This window comes from Channa argus, chromosome 18 (assembly GCF_033026475.1).
Source record: "Channa argus isolate prfri chromosome 18, Channa argus male v1.0, whole genome shotgun sequence".
Lineage (NCBI taxonomy): Eukaryota > Metazoa > Chordata > Actinopteri > Anabantiformes > Channidae > Channa > Channa argus.
In genome coordinates this window covers 19,718,742-19,736,435 of record NC_090214.1, presented here as the reverse complement: position 1 = coordinate 19,736,435, position 17,694 = coordinate 19,718,742, and the positions used below count along the sequence as shown (strand labels likewise).

Below are 17,694 nucleotides of genomic sequence, written 5' to 3'. Positions count from 1 at the left end.
AAAAAAATAAACAAAATCCTCTCAAGGCTCATGTCCTCTATAAAACTGATCGCAGTACAAGCCAATTTAATTATTATGCTTCTTAATAATGTAATGTTTGGGAACATTTGCAAAACATTTCCAGAGCGAGGAAGAGGCCTAAGCTTGACTGATGGATCACTGTGTAGAAGACAAAAAAAAAAAATATATATATATATATATATATATATATATATATATATAAATATATTTGGGGCAGCACAGGGGTGGAGTGGTTAACACTGTCCCCTCACAGCAAGATGGTCCCTGGTTCAAGTCTACCAGCCTTCTGCGGCCTTTCTGTGTGCAGTCTGCAAGTTCTCCCCATGCTTCAGTTGGTTTCCTCCAGGTTCTCTGGTTCCCTCCCACAGTCTAAGACATGCATGTTAGGTCTCTCTGTGTCAGCCCTGAGACAGACTGAAGACCTGTCCAGAGGTCTATCCGGCCTTAGCCACCTTTGACTCTGAACAGGATAAGTGGTTACAGACTATGAATGGATGGATGGATATGACATATTTGGTGAATGCCAAACATCATCAACATTATTTAGTTCTCCAAAAATCTTTGTTTAAGTGCTAATGTTGTTATTCATTTTTTATTTCATTGTCCGCATGTTGATCCGGCGTTAAAACTGGGCCAAATCAACATGCGGACAAACTGATCAGCTGCGGCGACCCTGAACTCACGGGATAAGCTGAAAGGACCAAAAATAATAAAATGTAACACTGCTAGCTCCGCCCTTGGAATTGACCATATCACCTTAAGGTGGAATGAGCTCCTCTCATTCACCCTCCTCCTCACCCACAGCACAAACTACATATGTCATGTTTCTTACTTTATATGATACTTTTTTTTATCTGCCTGTCAGACCTGCACATGTCCAGGTATCAGAGGGCGTTGTCTCTCCTCAGTCATCTCAGAACAGTCTGAACACCGTCCACTCTGCAGGAACGTCTCAAGGTAAGCAAAGTACTCAAACCGGAAAACTGTATCAAATAATGTGGACCTTGTGGAATCATTCTTTCATGTATCACTATCCAAGTTTTCTTCTAGCATGAAAACTCCTCTTTGAAAATTTCTCTGTGACTCTTGCCTGTGTTTCGGTCCTAGATCTGGGTTCCTCGCACACTCCTGTCCCTCATAGAGAGAGGCAGAGGAACTGTGAACGCCAGCGAGCGCACAATACCTCCACCTTGGCAGCCTCTGTTGGCCTTCCATGTCCCTTCTCCCCAGCTGGGACGGATGGAGATGGCACTGACTGGCAAGCTAGTGAGAACCTGGCCAAGCTGGAGGCCATCACCTTCCCAGTCATCACACAAAGCAGCAGATGTGATGGGGAATGCAGTGCTGTCAGAAGTCCTGGCTGCAGAGAAAGTCCTGTCATGGACAGACAGCTGAGAAACAGTTCGGGTGACACCAGCAAATTAGAAGACACTGTGAATGACATGTTCAGAGGGAGAGCCTATAGTTTGGAGAAGAGAGGAGGACATTCACCACCACCGCTCCAGTACCAGCTTACAGACACACCAAACAGGACGGACAGAAACAGTACTACATCACCTTCTCCCCCTTCCTCCTATTTGTCCGTCTGCCGCCTGTCCTCACTGCGAATCTCGGAGTCCAGCCTTTTCAGCTCCTTTGACCAGCAGAAATTACCAGAAACCTCTGCAAGCCTATCGCAGGAGGACTTGGATGACGTCTTCTTTCAAAACCCAACTCCTCCCTCTCCTCCACCAATCACAGAGACAAGCCACGTAAAGGACTTTCCCCTTCCTCTACCTACTGCTCTTGAATTGGAACAAGGAACTGTACACCAGGCTGTGGAAAGGTTCAAAATTCTGATATGTGTTTTAGCCATTGTGAATTAAAATACAAACATCATGAACCTTTTTTGATTTATCTACTTGTTCTCTTTTGCTTTTTCCTTTCTTGTATTCAGTCCTAGTTCAGATTCCTTGAACAACTCCAGCCTTCCTATCACCAAGTCATCCCTGCCCTCCCCTCCAAGGTCCCCTTCCTCATCTGTCTTCCCTCCACCTGTGCCCAGCCTCCTTCCCTCCCAGCCCTCCGCCATCATCGCATCTAGTACATCTGAGAATAGCCTGTGCCTTGAGTACCACCCCCTCCCCAAAAGGGAGAAGACATCTGAGGAGCTGCGAGTGGAGGTGCTGGCCCGGCAGCTGGTGGGTACATGTAGCAGCTGTACCTGTGTCCGCGTAGTTCTGACTCATAGCTGGGTTTTCACCCAGCTTTTCATTTTGACTTTGTGCATCAAAAAAACAAATACGTTGTTACTGTTGCAATGGAAACTGAATTATCAAATGAATCCTAATGTGGAGATCTGTATGGAGCAAATAACTTTTTCAAATTCATACAGGAAACAAACTGAAGAAATGTGATTTCTGTCAGGTTCTCTGGATTTTTATGATCTGAAGTCATTTAGTTGCATCGCCTTCTTCTGCAAAAGTGGCATAACAATGGCACACAGCTAGAGAAATAGTGCCGCCTGCAGTTCATCTGGATGAACCCACTGCTAATATCTGCATAACAAAAGTGAATAGACAAGTGCATTAATTTACATTTCCTTTTGCAACTTTTCTCAAAATTATACAAACTTTAAACACCTAGTTGTTTTTGTTTCACAGGTAGTTTAGACTGTTTTCACCCGACCTACACTTGATTGTGCCTTTATCTTCACATCTAGTTCTGGCTCTGCCTTTGTCTTAATACATTGTTTCTGTTCTGCCTGTCTCGTTGTATCCAGGTGCTCCAAGACCCCTCTCTGGCGCCCCTCCTAGATACACGGGGGAGTAAGAGCACCGTTGAGCTTCTGGAGGAGATCTTTCCAAACAGCAGATTGGATGGTAAACCACAATTGCAGCACAGGGACAGTAGCTCATTAAATGAAAGGTAATTCTAATATCATGTGTTTCCTCTTTGAATATTCAGAGACTGTTTCATTGACATTTTAAATATACTAAGACACTGGGTTTTTGTATTGATAAAACATTACTTTCCTTTTTCAATATTTTTATTTTTCCGTCTAGGAATTTAAAAACTGAACTCATATACACTGTAATAATTATGACTGTCACGCTTTTGCAAAAACGGGGCCTTGTAAGTCAGTGGTCGATAAACCAGGTGTGGCCCCGCTCAGCCACCAAGGGCCACCTTGGTGCAGGTCCAGAGCCCAGATAAAATGAGAGGGTTGCAGCAGGAAGGGCATCCGGCATAAAAACACATGCCAAATCAACGTGCGGAACACGTTTCGCTGTGGCGAACCCTGAAGGGACAAGCTGAAAGCCGTTGATCTTTGACATTTTTGCAATAAGAACAGCAGAGAAATGAGAGATAGTGGGTTTCAAACAAAGAAAAATTGCAAAAATGGAGTGAGCCGGACATAAAATTGATATGTAACTCAGCCCAGTCAAGGCAGACGCCGACCCTGAGCCTGGTTCTGTTGGAGGTTTCTTTCACAAAAGAATTTATCTTCTCCATTAGTTTTTGCTCAAGGGAGTTTTGTTGGGGTTACTCAATAAATCTCTTTAGTCTTCACCTTTTTATTTAAAGTGCCTTAGGATGACTTTGTCGTGAGTTGCCGTTATATAAATAAAGTTGAATTAAATTAAATTAAATAGAAGTATCGAGACATTCATGTTGTTTATTTAATCAATATGCATTTAATGCACAACGTATGAGACAAAATGTTAGACCCAGATTTTTTGCAAACCATCATTTGTAATCCTTGTGTTTGATGACAAACCCTGATCACCTATATCCCACTCATCATCGATTTTGTTTTTTTAATTAATTAATTAATTTTTGTCCTGTCGGCTCATCCCGTGAGTTCAGGGTCGCCACATCGGATCATTGTCCGCATGTTAATTTGGCACAGTTTTTACACCGGACACCCTCCCTGATGCAACCCTCCCCAATTTCTACCGGGCTTGGACCGGCACTCCTGCAGCTACCCTCTCTGTGATGCTGTGTAACTTTTCCTTGTCCTTTGAATCTAATTTACCTGTGTTTAGTTCACACAGTTGGACCAAACTTTAATGATGATGCAATGTGAAGGTGAAAATGATTTGAAAGATTATGAAAAAAAAAATTCAATAAATATGATTGCTAACAGAGTTATCATTCACGACAGGAGAGACCAGATAAACCTGTACTACTTAAAGGAAAAACGTTGAATTGTTTAAAAAAAAAAAAGAAAGACCATAGCTTGACTGATGTCAAGCCAGATGCTTCGTATTGCTTTGGATCCTCATGTCAGTGGTGGCTTAAATGTAGACAGGGAGAAAGACAGGGGGCCTCCTGCATTGTTAAGTGCTGAACAACACTGACACCTTATGGCCAGTGCTGGTACAACATTACCAGCGTCACTTGGTGGTCTGTTTTTAATAAATTAAAAAAAAAAAATACAAAACACATTTATACTAATGTTTTCTGCTCTAAGGGTGGTGGTGGATGGAGAGAAAGATATCAATTTGGATGGGGACAAAAAAGATCTTAACGCCAGGAAGGTAATTCAGTTTTTGATTGTTGCTTCTGTTTTTACTCCAACATTTAACTCAAACACAGAAGGAAAAATTAAAACTATTAGTATTTGTGTGTTTTCCTTCACGTCTACCAGGTGGAGCTGTGTGAGGCTTTGAGGAGCAACGTGACAGCTCTGCAGCAAGAGAAGGAGGCCCTGAATGAGGAGCAGAGGCATCATCAGGAACTAGGGGCAACGATTGAAACGTTGATACAGGAACGCCTCAAAACCAATGAAAGGGACAAATACAGCATGTTCATCGGTACATTGTTTGATAGTTATTATTCCACTACTCAAGCGTCCTTCAAGCTTGTGTGATGTAACATTCCTTCAGTGTGTCGAAGACTGAGATGTTGACCTGTTTGTGTTTGCAGGAGACCTGGAGAAAATTGTGAACTTGCTGCTGTCTCTGTGCAGCCGGCTGTCGAGGATCGACAAATCCCTGCTTGCTCTGGAGAGAGAGGAGCTGGCACAGGAGGACAAATCACAGGAAAGGGTGAGACAGGATGCCATTCACCTGTCCAGTCCCTGTATGGTTTAGTGTACACTTCTTTACCTGTGTGTATCTCTACCTGTCTGTGTGATCTGCTGATCCAACTGGACCTCTGACTTCTATAACAACAACAAAAAAACACTAAAACTAAAATGATCTAACTTATGATAAACATTTGCGCCGGTACTTTTTATAGATGGACAGCTTCCCATCATGTCTCACCTGTTTTGCAGTGCAGCAGTTTAGCCAGTGGTCCGTGTATTTACCCAGTATCTACACTGCAGGAGAGTGACATGTGTGACTCCATGACCCTAAACTGCCAAATTTATCTATTGATTCATGCCTGTGCTTTTCCTACTGCAACATGTCAAATGTCCAAAATTGGACAGATCTGATCAAACTGATGGACTGTACTACTGTTGAGTCAAACATTGTAGTTTATATTTAGATTTGGACAGTTTGGAAGAGTTGGTAATAAAAACTATTGCATATACAGATTGAAATATTTGTCCTCTCCCCTTCAGGACTCCCTCCATCACAAACGCTCTCTGATACTCCGTCAAACTGAGGATGCGTGGGAGCTGAAGGAGAACCTGGACCGGAGGCAGCGGGTTGTTCAGTCCATCCTGTCTGGGTACCTCACTGAATCAGAGCTCCAGGACTATCGCCACTTCGTCAGTACCAAACCCTCCCTTCTAATTCGCCGTCGGCACCTGGATGACCTCATACGGGATGGGGAGGAGCAGCTGGTGCAATTGGCTGAGAGCCTGCCGACGCAGTTGTCCGAGGCTCACGGTTGGTCGAGAGTGTCACCGTTCTTATCGCAGAGCCCCATGCCCTGCTCTTCATCATTTCCACCATTGCTCGCGCCCTTTGTGGTTCCAGGCCCCGGCCACTCAGTCAGGTCAACCACTGTGACATCACTGTGATGTCATAGACATGACATTGCTACCGGTGGCAGTGAAAGATATCAAATGAAGAGACGATTGACTCCCTAAAAACCCTGAGCTTGAATGATGCTTAAAACTAAAAGAGCTTTACATGAAGGAAGATCGCGCCTGAAGCAGGCTCTGTTCACACTGAAACAACTATGCAGGCTTCCCACATGAAGAGGAAACACCTTTTACGTGCCTCATCATCAATTTATTCACACATGACTTTATGTTACACCTCTGTATAGCTCATCAGCAGTCAGCACTGGGTGGACTGCTGTAAAGTTTCCTAATGACCCTCTGCTCTAAATTCGGGACTGTGGGGTGTTTTCAAGGTGACATATCCCACGAAAGTTCACCGTCTAATACTGTAATGGGACAGCTCCAGTTTTATTTCCTGCAATTTCCCGGCAGTTTTCAGCAGGTCAATATCTGTAAATCTGTAAAATTCAGCCTCAATTTCTTTTTTTTAGCATCCACAGCTCTGATCTGAAATAGTGTAAGCAGTTTTAGAAATAAAAAGTGGATTAAAAATGCTTTGTAAAAAGTCACAATAACACTGAAATTGTCCTTAAACATCCCTGATGATGCTTTCAGGAACCTCAAACATTCAGACAATCCTCCAGGTCCTCTAACTTATTGTGTGTCTTCGCCTAAATACAAAACTCCATCATCTGTAGAAGTGTGATACACACAGCACAGCAACATTTTACTTCTAAAATAACGTAACATCCGAATTAGAGGGACAACAGATCTAGGAAGGACATCTGTTTGGACAAAACCGTTATGATCACTGTCACATTACTACTGCCACTACTGTCTTTACGTCTGGACCTTGTAGCACTTTTTTAGCAGTTTGACTACTGTTTGGGCAGAATTTACACTGTATCCTAAAACACTGTTCCACTTGTGCCTCTTTAAAAGTTTCTTAGTATAAAACATTTGATGTGAAAAAAGTTACGTTTCCAAAGATTTTGAGAGCTGGCTTTTTATTTCAACTTTTGTTCGACCCCCAAATAATCCATGTTTTGACTAATAATGAGATGAAACAAGAGCCTGTGTCTTCAGACTGAGAAACTGGGACAAGCACAGTATTTTAATTGATAATGTATCCGAACAATCAGTAACTGAAATTGCCGATAAAGTCACTTACACACTGTAACTGACTGACTACCTGTAATATTGTAGATTTGAGTAGACGTAAAATTTTATGAGGAAACCGACCCAAGTCTCCTTCATCTCCCCTTCTTATCAAACTACCAGCTCTCAGATAAAGTGAATGCTGTGCATTCTAACACTGAGAATAATTCACTTTATATACAGTAAATGTATACAAAAAAAGAACAGTCCAAAAAGAAGGTGCAGAGGTTGAGATATCCTAACTTTTCTATCATGAACCACATCCCCATGTCTGGATACTACATTTCCCATAATGCAGCTTGTTAGAATTTTTATTAGACCTTCCTTTCTAATAAACACCCACATCTTTCAAACACCAAATCTCCATTTTCTAACACAAGCTGTTATAAAATAACACTGCCTGTAATAAAATGTAAATGTCAAGCAGGTCCCCATCAATGTTATTTTTTCCAGATTTTATAAATCTAAAGACATTAGACGGTACACTTGTTTGAGATGGCTGATTAGTATTAACCATGACATTAACATTAAAATAAGACGGTAAACAAACAAAACATAAAACGATTCTTGCACCACATAGTTTTTTCTTACCGTTATGAAATAGAATATCTCATTACTGCAACATAATCATTTAGTGACGTTAAGCTTTCTTATTATTTTTACCTTCATTTGATAATACACTGTTGTCCTCTCTGGGCTTCCATAGTTTTCCACAGAGCAAACTAATACTTGGACCAAAGGATCAGGTTTATACATGTTTTGTTTTCTGTTTTTTTCGCTACTGTCTTCTCAGTTTTTATGACTCAATATTTATTGTTTAACAGCTGCAGCAGTGTGTGGAATCTAAATTACAGAATCTCTCAAACAGCAGAACATCTGTTTTCACCTTCTGAATATTCTGCTTTTCACATACTCTGAACAGTACAGCACGCAGACTGCCTTGTGTCCTTATTAATAACCCAGATTATTACTGATTATAGTTTGTTTTGCTTGTGTTAAAGAATATCTCAGACATTTCTTGGTTTATCATTTGACAAAAAACTGTTTGCTTCGAAGGAAGGACAATTGGAAAACAGCTCTAGGTTTTTGCAAAATAAAAAAATGTAAACTGCTTTGAGACTTTGTGGCCACTTGTCCTGTTTGCACACACACACGCACACAGAGACAACTCTTCCATTTTCTCATATGCCTGTATCAAAATGTGCTCTGCAGTAACAGTATCAATACACCACGTGAGCAAATTGCTTCTGGTTGACAGGAAAAGATGTTTCATTCTTCTAGTACAGTTTCAGAAACCTAAAAAATCAATGACAAGGTGCACTGAGGCTGTTCTGGCAGCATGTGGCATCCCAGCACCTTGCTACTCTACATCATTTTATGTTGACTTTTAATTTGTCTTCTGTTTGTAGCAAGCTATTGGTTCACTATGGGCTATTTTATGGTCTCTAAATACAAGATAATATCTCCCACTTCCACTTCTTGGCTTCCATTTTCACTGTACGGTTAGTTTGACTGGTGAAGTGGATCTCCATCTTTCTTCAGAATGCTTTGGTACAAGACTGGTGATGAAGTGTTTTATTGCGTCTTCTATATCTGCGCAAAAACCCCTTTGTTTGATATTTAGAAAACTTAAGATACAATAGTTGGTGAAATAGTTCTACTGTGCAAAATGTTTAGGTCAATTCCACTTTGTCTTAAATTATACGGCATAACATTTATATTTCTACATTTTCCATGTGGAATGTGTTATGCATGGAATGAATTAGTGAATGAGGTCAAGAGGGCAGGGAGCCCAGGGACAGTTACTGATTGTTTCTTGTCTAAAATAGGTCAGTTAACATATTATATGACAATGAAATGTACAACAACACAAAAAGATGCAAAAATACTCAAAATCATAAACGATGACCCGAAAGTGTATAAAAGTGGTGCAAAATGACGATGAAAAACAAACAAAAAAAAAGTAAAATAGACATAAAATTACCAAACACTGTGCCCAAAGGCCCATTTTCTTAAATTTTATCGCACAATATATTTAGTTACTGTGCATTACTGAAACAAGAGCATGCAAATCAGTTTTACATATCATCCGGAGACATCCGGGTGACCTGCAGGAATGCAGCAGGTGAGGGTTAAATACCTGAGACCTGAGGGGGCGGAGCTTCATTGCTATCTGACAGAAACACTCCCCGACCTTTGAGACCAGCGGGGAAGCGGTGAGAAGCAGGCGGCAGAGAGAAATAAAGAGCAGAATGGCTGCGGATTTATCTCAGACCGCGGTCTTACATTTCATTCAGAGCAACGGTGGGTCGGTAAAAAACGCGGATCTGCTCCTGCACTTCAGAAGTTTCATCCGGGACAATGCGGATCGGGAACGAAACCGGGAGCTTTTCAAGAAGTTCGTCAACACCGTGGCGTCTGTCAGACAGATCGACGGGGTCTCTTACGTCGTTCTTAAGAAGCAGTTAAAAGAAAATGTCCCGGTCGGTGGAGGTGGAGGAGGTGGAGGTGGAGGAGGTGGAGGTGGAGGTGGGGGATCCTTCGGGCCTCCCTGGGTGTCGCAGAGCTCCAGCCTTATCCAGGCTGTGAGCACTGACCAATCTCGACTAAAACAACACCTCGAGGGAGCGGGGACACCCGCCCCGCCTGGACAAACTGCCAAGAAAAAACTCCTACCTGTGGCTGGAATCGTGGTCAGCAACAACAACAATAACAACATGGAAACTAATCTAAACCTGAAACAACAAGCACAGCAGTCAAACATCCCACCTGAGGGGTCTGGAAGAGGAGCAGCAGCTCGAGGGAGGAGTCCCATCACAGACAAAACTCCCAGTCTGGCTGAGCCTCCTGTACGAGCTCACTGCTCCAAAGGGGGTCAGCAAAAGGTGGGTTTTGGCCCCCTTCCTGGGATCACACCAGTGGCCGGGATAGTTGGGCATCATGGAGAAACTGGCCAGCAGGTCCCAGGCCCTCAATCCCTCCAGGGAAGGGATGGCTGTCTGCAAGGAGGTGTTCGTCAAGAGCCCTCTCTTAATCCTGAGGTCGTCCCACGCCGCATCAAATACAGGTCGAGCTACAAGTCTGCTGTCTCCTGTGATGAAGATGAGGAAGATGAAGAGGAGGAGGTCCCAGTGAGGCAGGGTTCAGGAGACGCAGTGTGGCCCCTGAGTTCTCCTCTCAGAGAAGCTGTCAGGGCCACATCCACCTCCTCCTCATGCACCATAGATCCTCTTGCGCCCCCTTCTCTCATCTCCTCCAGCTCCTCCTCTTCATCAGAAAGGAGAATCCCCAAGATTTACATCCAGGATGTGGAAGGGGAAATGCTGGCCCCTCGTGGCCCAAGATTGAGCTTTAAGCCAGGGCGGGAAGTTATGTCTTCCTCAGGGGAGTTTATATCTACCAGACACAGTCCACCTTTAGAGGCGGCGGCTTACACACCATCACCAGACCCTAGACCTCAGTGTGGTGGCCACCAGGACCACCGATACTCGCCTGCTGCAGAAGTCCAGATGGAGACCACGAAAGGGCTGCATCAGAACCGAAGGGCGCCGTCGTTTTCTAGATACAGCAGTGTCATCTCGCCCTCTTCTGATGCTGGGTTCTCCAGCAGCGACTGGCCATCATCCGGCTCCTCCAGAAGATCAGGGTCTTACAGCAGCTTCGAGGAGGTCCAGACCAGTACAGGTACAGCATCGGTCTGTATTTCAAGATTAAAGGTTCAGCCTGGTGATTTTTGAATATTTTTCTAACCTTCAACAAATCCCAACGAAAGACCAGAGACAACACTGAATCTGTCCTCTCACCAACTGTAATATGTGTAATCCCCTCTTGTCCAAAAACCACTGTTACAGCATGTCATGATGAGCACAGGTAAAAATAGTTTTTACCAAACTGTACTGAAGCTTGGGAAATATGTGAATACTACATTAGGAGAGGATTAATACACCACACAGTCAAAAGAAAGCACGGTGCCTGTGCTCATCATGATATGCTGTGACAGTGATTAGCAAGGGAAGCCAACATTTTTCTATAGTAATTCTTTTAAATGAAATGCAAAAACGCTTTGGCACCACACAAATCTCTAAGATTAGCTGTGGGCCCATTACAGGCTAGTTGGTACAAAAAAAACATTAATATGATAAATGGTGGATTTTCTCTAATTCTGGGATCAGCAGGTGATACTGGGCGTGTGCCTAGAATCCAGGAAGCACTCCAGCGAGCCCAAAGGACCCGGCTTGAGGCATCGCCTTGGTATCATTCCACAGACAATCTCTATGAGGACCAGGAGCCCACACTTGGTTTGTCACCATTCCATCACTCCACTGACAATCTCTACATGGACCAGGAGTCTAAAGCCCAGGGGATGCCATTGTCCATCTCAAAAGGTCAGAGCTAGAGTTTGTAAGCCTTCAGTGTGTTGACCTAAAGGTTCAAAATCTTGATGAGTTGATACGTTTTGTCTTTACTAGTGTTGTAGTAAAGACCACTTAATCCAGACCAAGTATATATACTTAGTTTATATTTGAGGTCAACACTACAAAATCCCACACAAAGCAAATACTGCACAAATAAGTGGAATTTGCAGAAGAACACATAAATATATAATTTAATATAGTTTTTATCTGTTTAGATAGATAGATGGTCTGGGCTTTGTCTTGGAATGATATACTAAGACCTTGGTCTCGGCAAAGGGGTCTTGACTACAACACTGGTCTTTACTCCACCCTACAGGTGAGTTCTTTGACAACCGCAAGGACCTCGAGTCCAGCGAGGGCTCCACCTCTACACCCGTGCTTCGGCAGCACCCGGCGGCCTCTGGGCGGCTCACCCCCCAGGTGAGGAGCAGGATGTGCCGCAGTCTAGGGGCTGATCTGGATCAGATCCTCCAGGAGGAGGGGAGGGGCATGGGGGGAGGAGGAGGAGGAAGTGATGCAGCCAGACTGAATCGCCTCCACCTGATCTCGTCCTCACTTAGCCTTCGTCCCAACCTGTCGTCCTCCTCGCTTTCATCCTGCTCAACGCCACCTCGCTGCCACAGCCTCGCTGAGCTGGTTGAAGACAAGGAGCATAAAGGAGGGAGAAAGAGCCTTCCTGCTGCAGTCGCCTCCTCCACCGTTCACCATGAAGGCCACGGTAGACAGGTGAGACATATTGATGATACATCAATTTCTTTTTTTTGTCAAACCTACTGTGCACTTCATAGTAGGATTGTGGCTGTTTTAGAAGAACTTGGGTTAAATATCACAAGTATCACGTATTATTATTATTATTATTACTATTATTATTATTATTATTATTATTATTATTATTATTATTATTATTATTATTATTATTATTATTTTTCATCCTGGTGCATGTTATTATTATTATTTGTATGTCCGATGAAACAATCGACTCCCTGAAGGAAATTTAAAAAGTTATAGTTGTTTGTGTCTGTCATCAGTCATTGCTCCCCCTGGATCCCCGGGAACACAGCTGGCTGGTGAAGGGGGCAGCGGGCGCCTGGCGCGACATCTACTCCCTGTTCAGAGAGGACCCATCCCTTCTTAACAAACAAGACTTCATCTCCGGCTTCACCGTGCTGCACTGGATCGCTAAACACGGTGACCACAGAGTCCTAAACACCTTATGGTACGCAGCACGCACTTGGCTTTGTGAGGTTTTTGCTTTGTAAAACTCAAAAGCTATGGTTTTTGTAGCGTTGTGATACTGGTATCAAGCTTTGGGGCTTGTATGTGGTGATTATTTTTGTATGAGCGCCAGCTTTAAAGAGAGCGGTTGAATCTTAGCCAAGATCCTCAGGATGATCTGACCGATCCAAGAGTTGAGCCTAGAGAGCGAAAGGGAGCGATCTCAGTGCCAGTCAGATTTATATTCTAACCTCTAACCATGCTCCAAAGGCTTTATCATAATATATAACATAGGTTTTGCTGTGCAAATTCCACGTTGATCACCAGAGTACTTTTCCCCCTGAAACTCCCCAATGACATCAGTAGATGGCTATGTTTCAGTTACTCAAACACTAGCTGCAGCTGATACTTCACTCACTGAAGAGGCTTTTTCTGCCTAGATAACGTCTAACTGCACAGTTTTGGGAAATTCCAAAACACGTGCAGGCTATGAAGTGTTATCCGTGGTCAATATTGACTGACTGCTGCCAACAAAATCATTCACTTTACAGTGTGTTTGCCGTTTTGTTGTAGTGTCCGAAGAGCTGAGTGTGTAAATCTACCTACTGTAATATTGTCTAGTGCACCAAAAAAATGTGTACATGGCATGGAACCAATTTCCTGCTAACAGTCCAATGATGCAATGCTCCACTGCTTTAGAGATGAGAAAATAGTTTCACTGCTCAAACAGATGTTAGCGATGCAATATGTCCAAAATGTCAATTGACTGCTCAATGTTGAGATAATAGGGAGGAATTTTGGACTCATCCTAATGATTTTACTTAATTTAACTGGAGGCAATTTACTTGTGTCTGAAGTCTTAAAAGACACGGCTTCACTCATTAAAATAGTTTAAGTAGTACATGTAAATGAATGCCATTAAACTTCCCTATATTCAAATATTTCTCTTCTAGCTGACAAATGCCTCCAGATGACATCACGTGGAGGAATTTTCAGTTCAAATTATGATCATCTCGTTGCTCACACGATGGAGGTTGTGAGTTTTTCAGCTGGAAGCAGAGATATATGTTAATGCAGTGAAGCCAGATGAATGTTTAAAAGGATTAATGTACATTTACACCCTAAACTAAAACCATAGAAAGCTAGTTGAAAATTATTGAAGTTGCTCTTTAGAGGTTAGGACCTACGACAGAGGGATCCCAGAATTTACGGTGACGTTGTAAGTATGATGCATGGGCATTAGAGTACAGCTGAGACTGACAGCAATTCAGTCAACTGTTCTAGAGGCCTCCCCATCAAGAGCTGTAGAACTATAGACCCTTTGGTGGCACTAGAGGTAAAATGATGATCACGTCCATTTTCTGTAGACCAGTGATGTTTGTGCTTAATTTTCACCAAGGTAGCAACACTAAATTTGTAATGTAGTTGAAAAAAAACCCACCACAGATTTATTTTATCATTTTCAAAATCAAGTTCATTAGGTTTCTTACAGCCTTAAAAGGCAGCGGAAATTCGTTTCTGAGGCTCAATTAATGACATCACCTGCGAAGTAGTTGGATTCTTTTGCAAGCAGGTACTGATCTGTTGTCTTGGGGCTCTGGTTTCAGGTATGGCGTTCAGAAGGCTGGTATGACCTTCAACATAAATGCCAGGTCAACATGCGGCCACACGCCTCTCCACATTGCCGCCATGCATGGCCACAAGAACATAATACGGCTGCTGGTTAAGAACTTCAGTGCTGATGTGAAGCAGAGGGACATATCGGGAAAGAGGCCCTGGCAGTACCTGTCCAGCACCACGTCCTTGGAAATCTTTGAGATGCTCGGAGCACCAGCGCGAGTTGCTTTGCAGGGAGTCGGAACAGTAGAGCCTTGCTGGGAAGCCCAACAGCAGCAACGCCGCCATCGACGGCATCACATGTCCTCAGCCTCCTCAGGAATAAGGCCGCTGACCATTGCTGGCACAACTAAGGTCAAAAGGTCAACATCGCTCGCTGCGTTCCTCAAACACAAATCATTCCATCCATTTGTGGGGCAGCAGTCAGACACCTCTATATAAAAACCTTTTTAATGGCATCTGTCTGTGGGGTCTGCTGTCTGCCAGTGGAACTTTCTCTTTTATAGTGGATTATGGATGGACATCCTTTTCCTAAAAGAGTGGAGGCACCCAAGTACACTCCATGTACAAAGCAATCATTTCAGGAAATGGTGAGCTTCCCATAGTTGATACTGATTTCTTTACAGCAGTGATATGTACTTCTGCTCTTTCTCAACTGACAGAGCCCAACCCTGTTAAAACTGTGCCTTTTTTAACCTTGGCATTGATTTTTTTTAAATTTATTTTTATTTTTTATAAAAAGGGATTTAACCTTTTTGGAGCGAAACTATGAGCTCAGGCCAAATGACTGCAACAAAGGGGAGAACTAGTTACTACAGCTGAGCTTTCAGTTTCACTGGATGTGCTTGGCAAAGATGAGATCGTGTCACAAAGAGGGCTGGATCCAAAAGCGAGAGGTGATTTGCCAGCACTTGGCAGAGCAGATCGTTTTTCAGCCTGCTTGCCTTCTGTCATTGTTGTGTGAGAAAAGGGAAATAAAGGCAGGAGTTAGGAATTAATGAGGGGCAGGGCAACGTTAGTGGGAAGTTTCACTCAAAGAGATTAGTTCGGGGCAGTTGACAAAAAAAAGACAAAGACAAAACCAGCTGGTCTTTGATAATGTGTACTTTATAAACCTCAAATTGTTTCCAAATCATGCATCAGGTTTTACACTGATCTTCCTTCCAGGCTTTAGGCTTTGAACATTAGCCTCACTCTTTTGAAACCGTGTACTGAACCTAAGGCCAGCAGATGGGACAATACATCATTTAAACACAATCACTCAGATTTAGACACCTCTATTAGGAATCTTCACTTTTTGTTTTCACTGCATCAAAGGTGTCTTTAAAGTGGTGAGGTGACTTTTTCGGGGTCATTCTAGGTTTGTTCTAATATTTTCATAGTCTTTTCTGACCAGCTGAGATCGGAGAAAACAATGACATCAGTAAAAACGGGTTCACTGCGTGTTTTGCACTCAGTATTACTGTCCAGATGAAGCAAACGAGGCACAGTGAGCCTATGTTTTGCTGGGTGGCTGGATTTGTTAGCTTTAACAAGCTCAACTACTTTAAAGATTTGTTGTAAACTTTATCAGTGAATGTGCAGTTATCAGTCATTACAGCCAGTAGTTATGGTCTGGTTGGTCACCGAATATCTATAGGCATAGATATTCTTTGGTGATGTCATTTAAAGTCAACAAAGTGTTGGTAGGGAGGTGGTCAGGGTGGATGTGTGGGTGACAACACACAGGACTATGAAATGATAGACACCAGTTAGTCAGTGTTGTCTGCAGTTGGACCATCTCTACCATATCTATGGTGCCAAGAACAACGACAACGACGAACCATTGAATAACATGATAACACCTGAAGTGGGCACTTTAACCAGGTTTCCAATCTTTGTGATAAGATGAGCAAATTGCCTCCTAGATTGGTGTTAATCCTCTAATTCTGTGCAAGTTGCCCCAAATTTTTAACAGTGGGCAACATTTGAAAAAAAAAAAAAAAAGAACTGAAATGTAATATCTGAGAACATAGCTTGTGATTTCTGTTGCATTTGGTCGTCAAGTTTTGGTGTTATTCTGTTTACGCCCTTTGTGCACACGGTCTTGGTGTCACCCTCTGCTGTTGCTTTTCCAGTCTGGCAGGAAAGGCCCGAACTTCGATTTTCACGTGTCAGAAGGCATCGTTTTTTTTCTGAGCTGAGAGGTAGTTTTCTTATCCTACAACATTTGAACACATCACACTGGTTGTTTTACCTATAAATTAAACATGACAACTGACAAACATACCACACATAATGTTACTGATGCCTGGTGGGATATCCCACCCACTTGTGTAGTAGATTTGGAATTTATTAATAAAAGTGGATGGTTCAGGATTTCTAGTTAATTATGTGAAGTAAAATGATATAACTGGTGTGTTTTGCTTTGTAAACTACGTTGGTTTGACTTTACATAATTTGATGTGAGATTTACAGTATTTCTTGCCATCTTCTTGTAAAGGTTTATACACTGAGTATTAAATATGTTTCACAGGAAAATGCTGTTTGTTTGTCGTGTTAACGACCAATTTATATTTTCTGAATGCAGAAAAGGAACAGGGTGTGAATGAGGATGAAAACTGAGCTGTGGTTAAAAGCTGTGGGTAAAGACCTACAAGCAAAGCTGTTTGAAACTTCGAGAAGCAACAAAACTTAACCTCACTTAAGTCCCCACTCAGGGTTAGGAAGTTCCTGTTCTGCGCAAAATTGTGTAGTTGTATATATGGTGCATATGAGGCTTCAGCAGTCTGTTTATTTAATGGAGTAGAAATCTTGCACATCTTCTTTTTGGAGTAAAATTCTCCAATGTTAAGTTGCATTGGAAAATGGAGGAGGACTATACATCACTTGCATAGGAAGTGCAATTTGCACCTCTATAGTACACTATCAATAAAAGTGTGTCCTGCATTGGGTCTTGTCTTTTAGTGAGCGTATCTCTAAGACTCCAGACGGATCAAACTGTGTTAACATGCTCTAAAATACGATGCACCATGTTGCTCCATACGGCACTTATACCACTAGCATGTACAGTAAATCTCATTCACTGTGTCTTTTACTCGTTATAACATGTGCAACCTGTCAGAGAAAAGCTGCAAGGTGGTGAACATGTTTGTTCATGATTCTGTGCGTGTGTGTGTGTGTGTGTGCACGCTTGAACAAGGTCAGAGTGTCTGTGTACATTACATTTTTAAGCAGCCGGTTCAACCTGTGCCTTATTAGTTACCAATGAACTTTACAGTCTCACCCTCTTTACCAATAAATACATATTAGTGTGAATGTTGTTACTTGTCTTCCAAAGCTAAA

At 42.6% G+C, this 17,694-nt stretch overlaps 2 protein-coding genes across 8 annotated transcripts in view; both read left to right on the top strand.

Moving 5' to 3' along the window:
• Nucleotides 1-8,240, top strand: part of shroom3 (shroom family member 3) — a 70,538-nt gene extending 62,298 nt beyond the window's left edge. For all 7 annotated transcript variants that reach the window (XM_067483543.1, XM_067483542.1, XM_067483541.1 and 4 more), the window contains 8 exons: nucleotides 887-978; nucleotides 1,129-1,846; nucleotides 1,958-2,201; nucleotides 2,783-2,928; nucleotides 4,478-4,544; nucleotides 4,655-4,820; nucleotides 4,933-5,054; nucleotides 5,576-8,240. In XM_067483543.1, the coding sequence (XP_067339644.1) occupies nucleotides 887-978; nucleotides 1,129-1,846; nucleotides 1,958-2,201; nucleotides 2,783-2,928; nucleotides 4,478-4,544; nucleotides 4,655-4,820; nucleotides 4,933-5,054; nucleotides 5,576-5,980 (1,960 nt within the window). In that variant the 3' untranslated portion in view covers nucleotides 5,981-8,240. The remainder of the gene's footprint in view (nucleotides 1-886; nucleotides 979-1,128; nucleotides 1,847-1,957; nucleotides 2,202-2,782; nucleotides 2,929-4,477; nucleotides 4,545-4,654; nucleotides 4,821-4,932; nucleotides 5,055-5,575) is intronic.
• Nucleotides 8,241-9,375: 1,135 nt separating this feature from the next.
• LOC137104051 (ankyrin repeat domain-containing protein SOWAHB-like) lies at nucleotides 9,376-16,890 on the top strand. Its single transcript, XM_067484857.1, has 5 exons — nucleotides 9,376-10,807; nucleotides 11,299-11,508; nucleotides 11,855-12,264; nucleotides 12,567-12,754; nucleotides 14,361-16,890. The coding sequence occupies exons 1-5, from the start codon at nucleotides 9,376-9,378 to the stop codon at nucleotides 14,809-14,811; spliced, it is 2,691 nt and encodes an 896-aa protein (XP_067340958.1). The 3' UTR covers nucleotides 14,812-16,890.
• The last annotated feature ends 804 nt before the right edge of the window (nucleotides 16,891-17,694 follow it).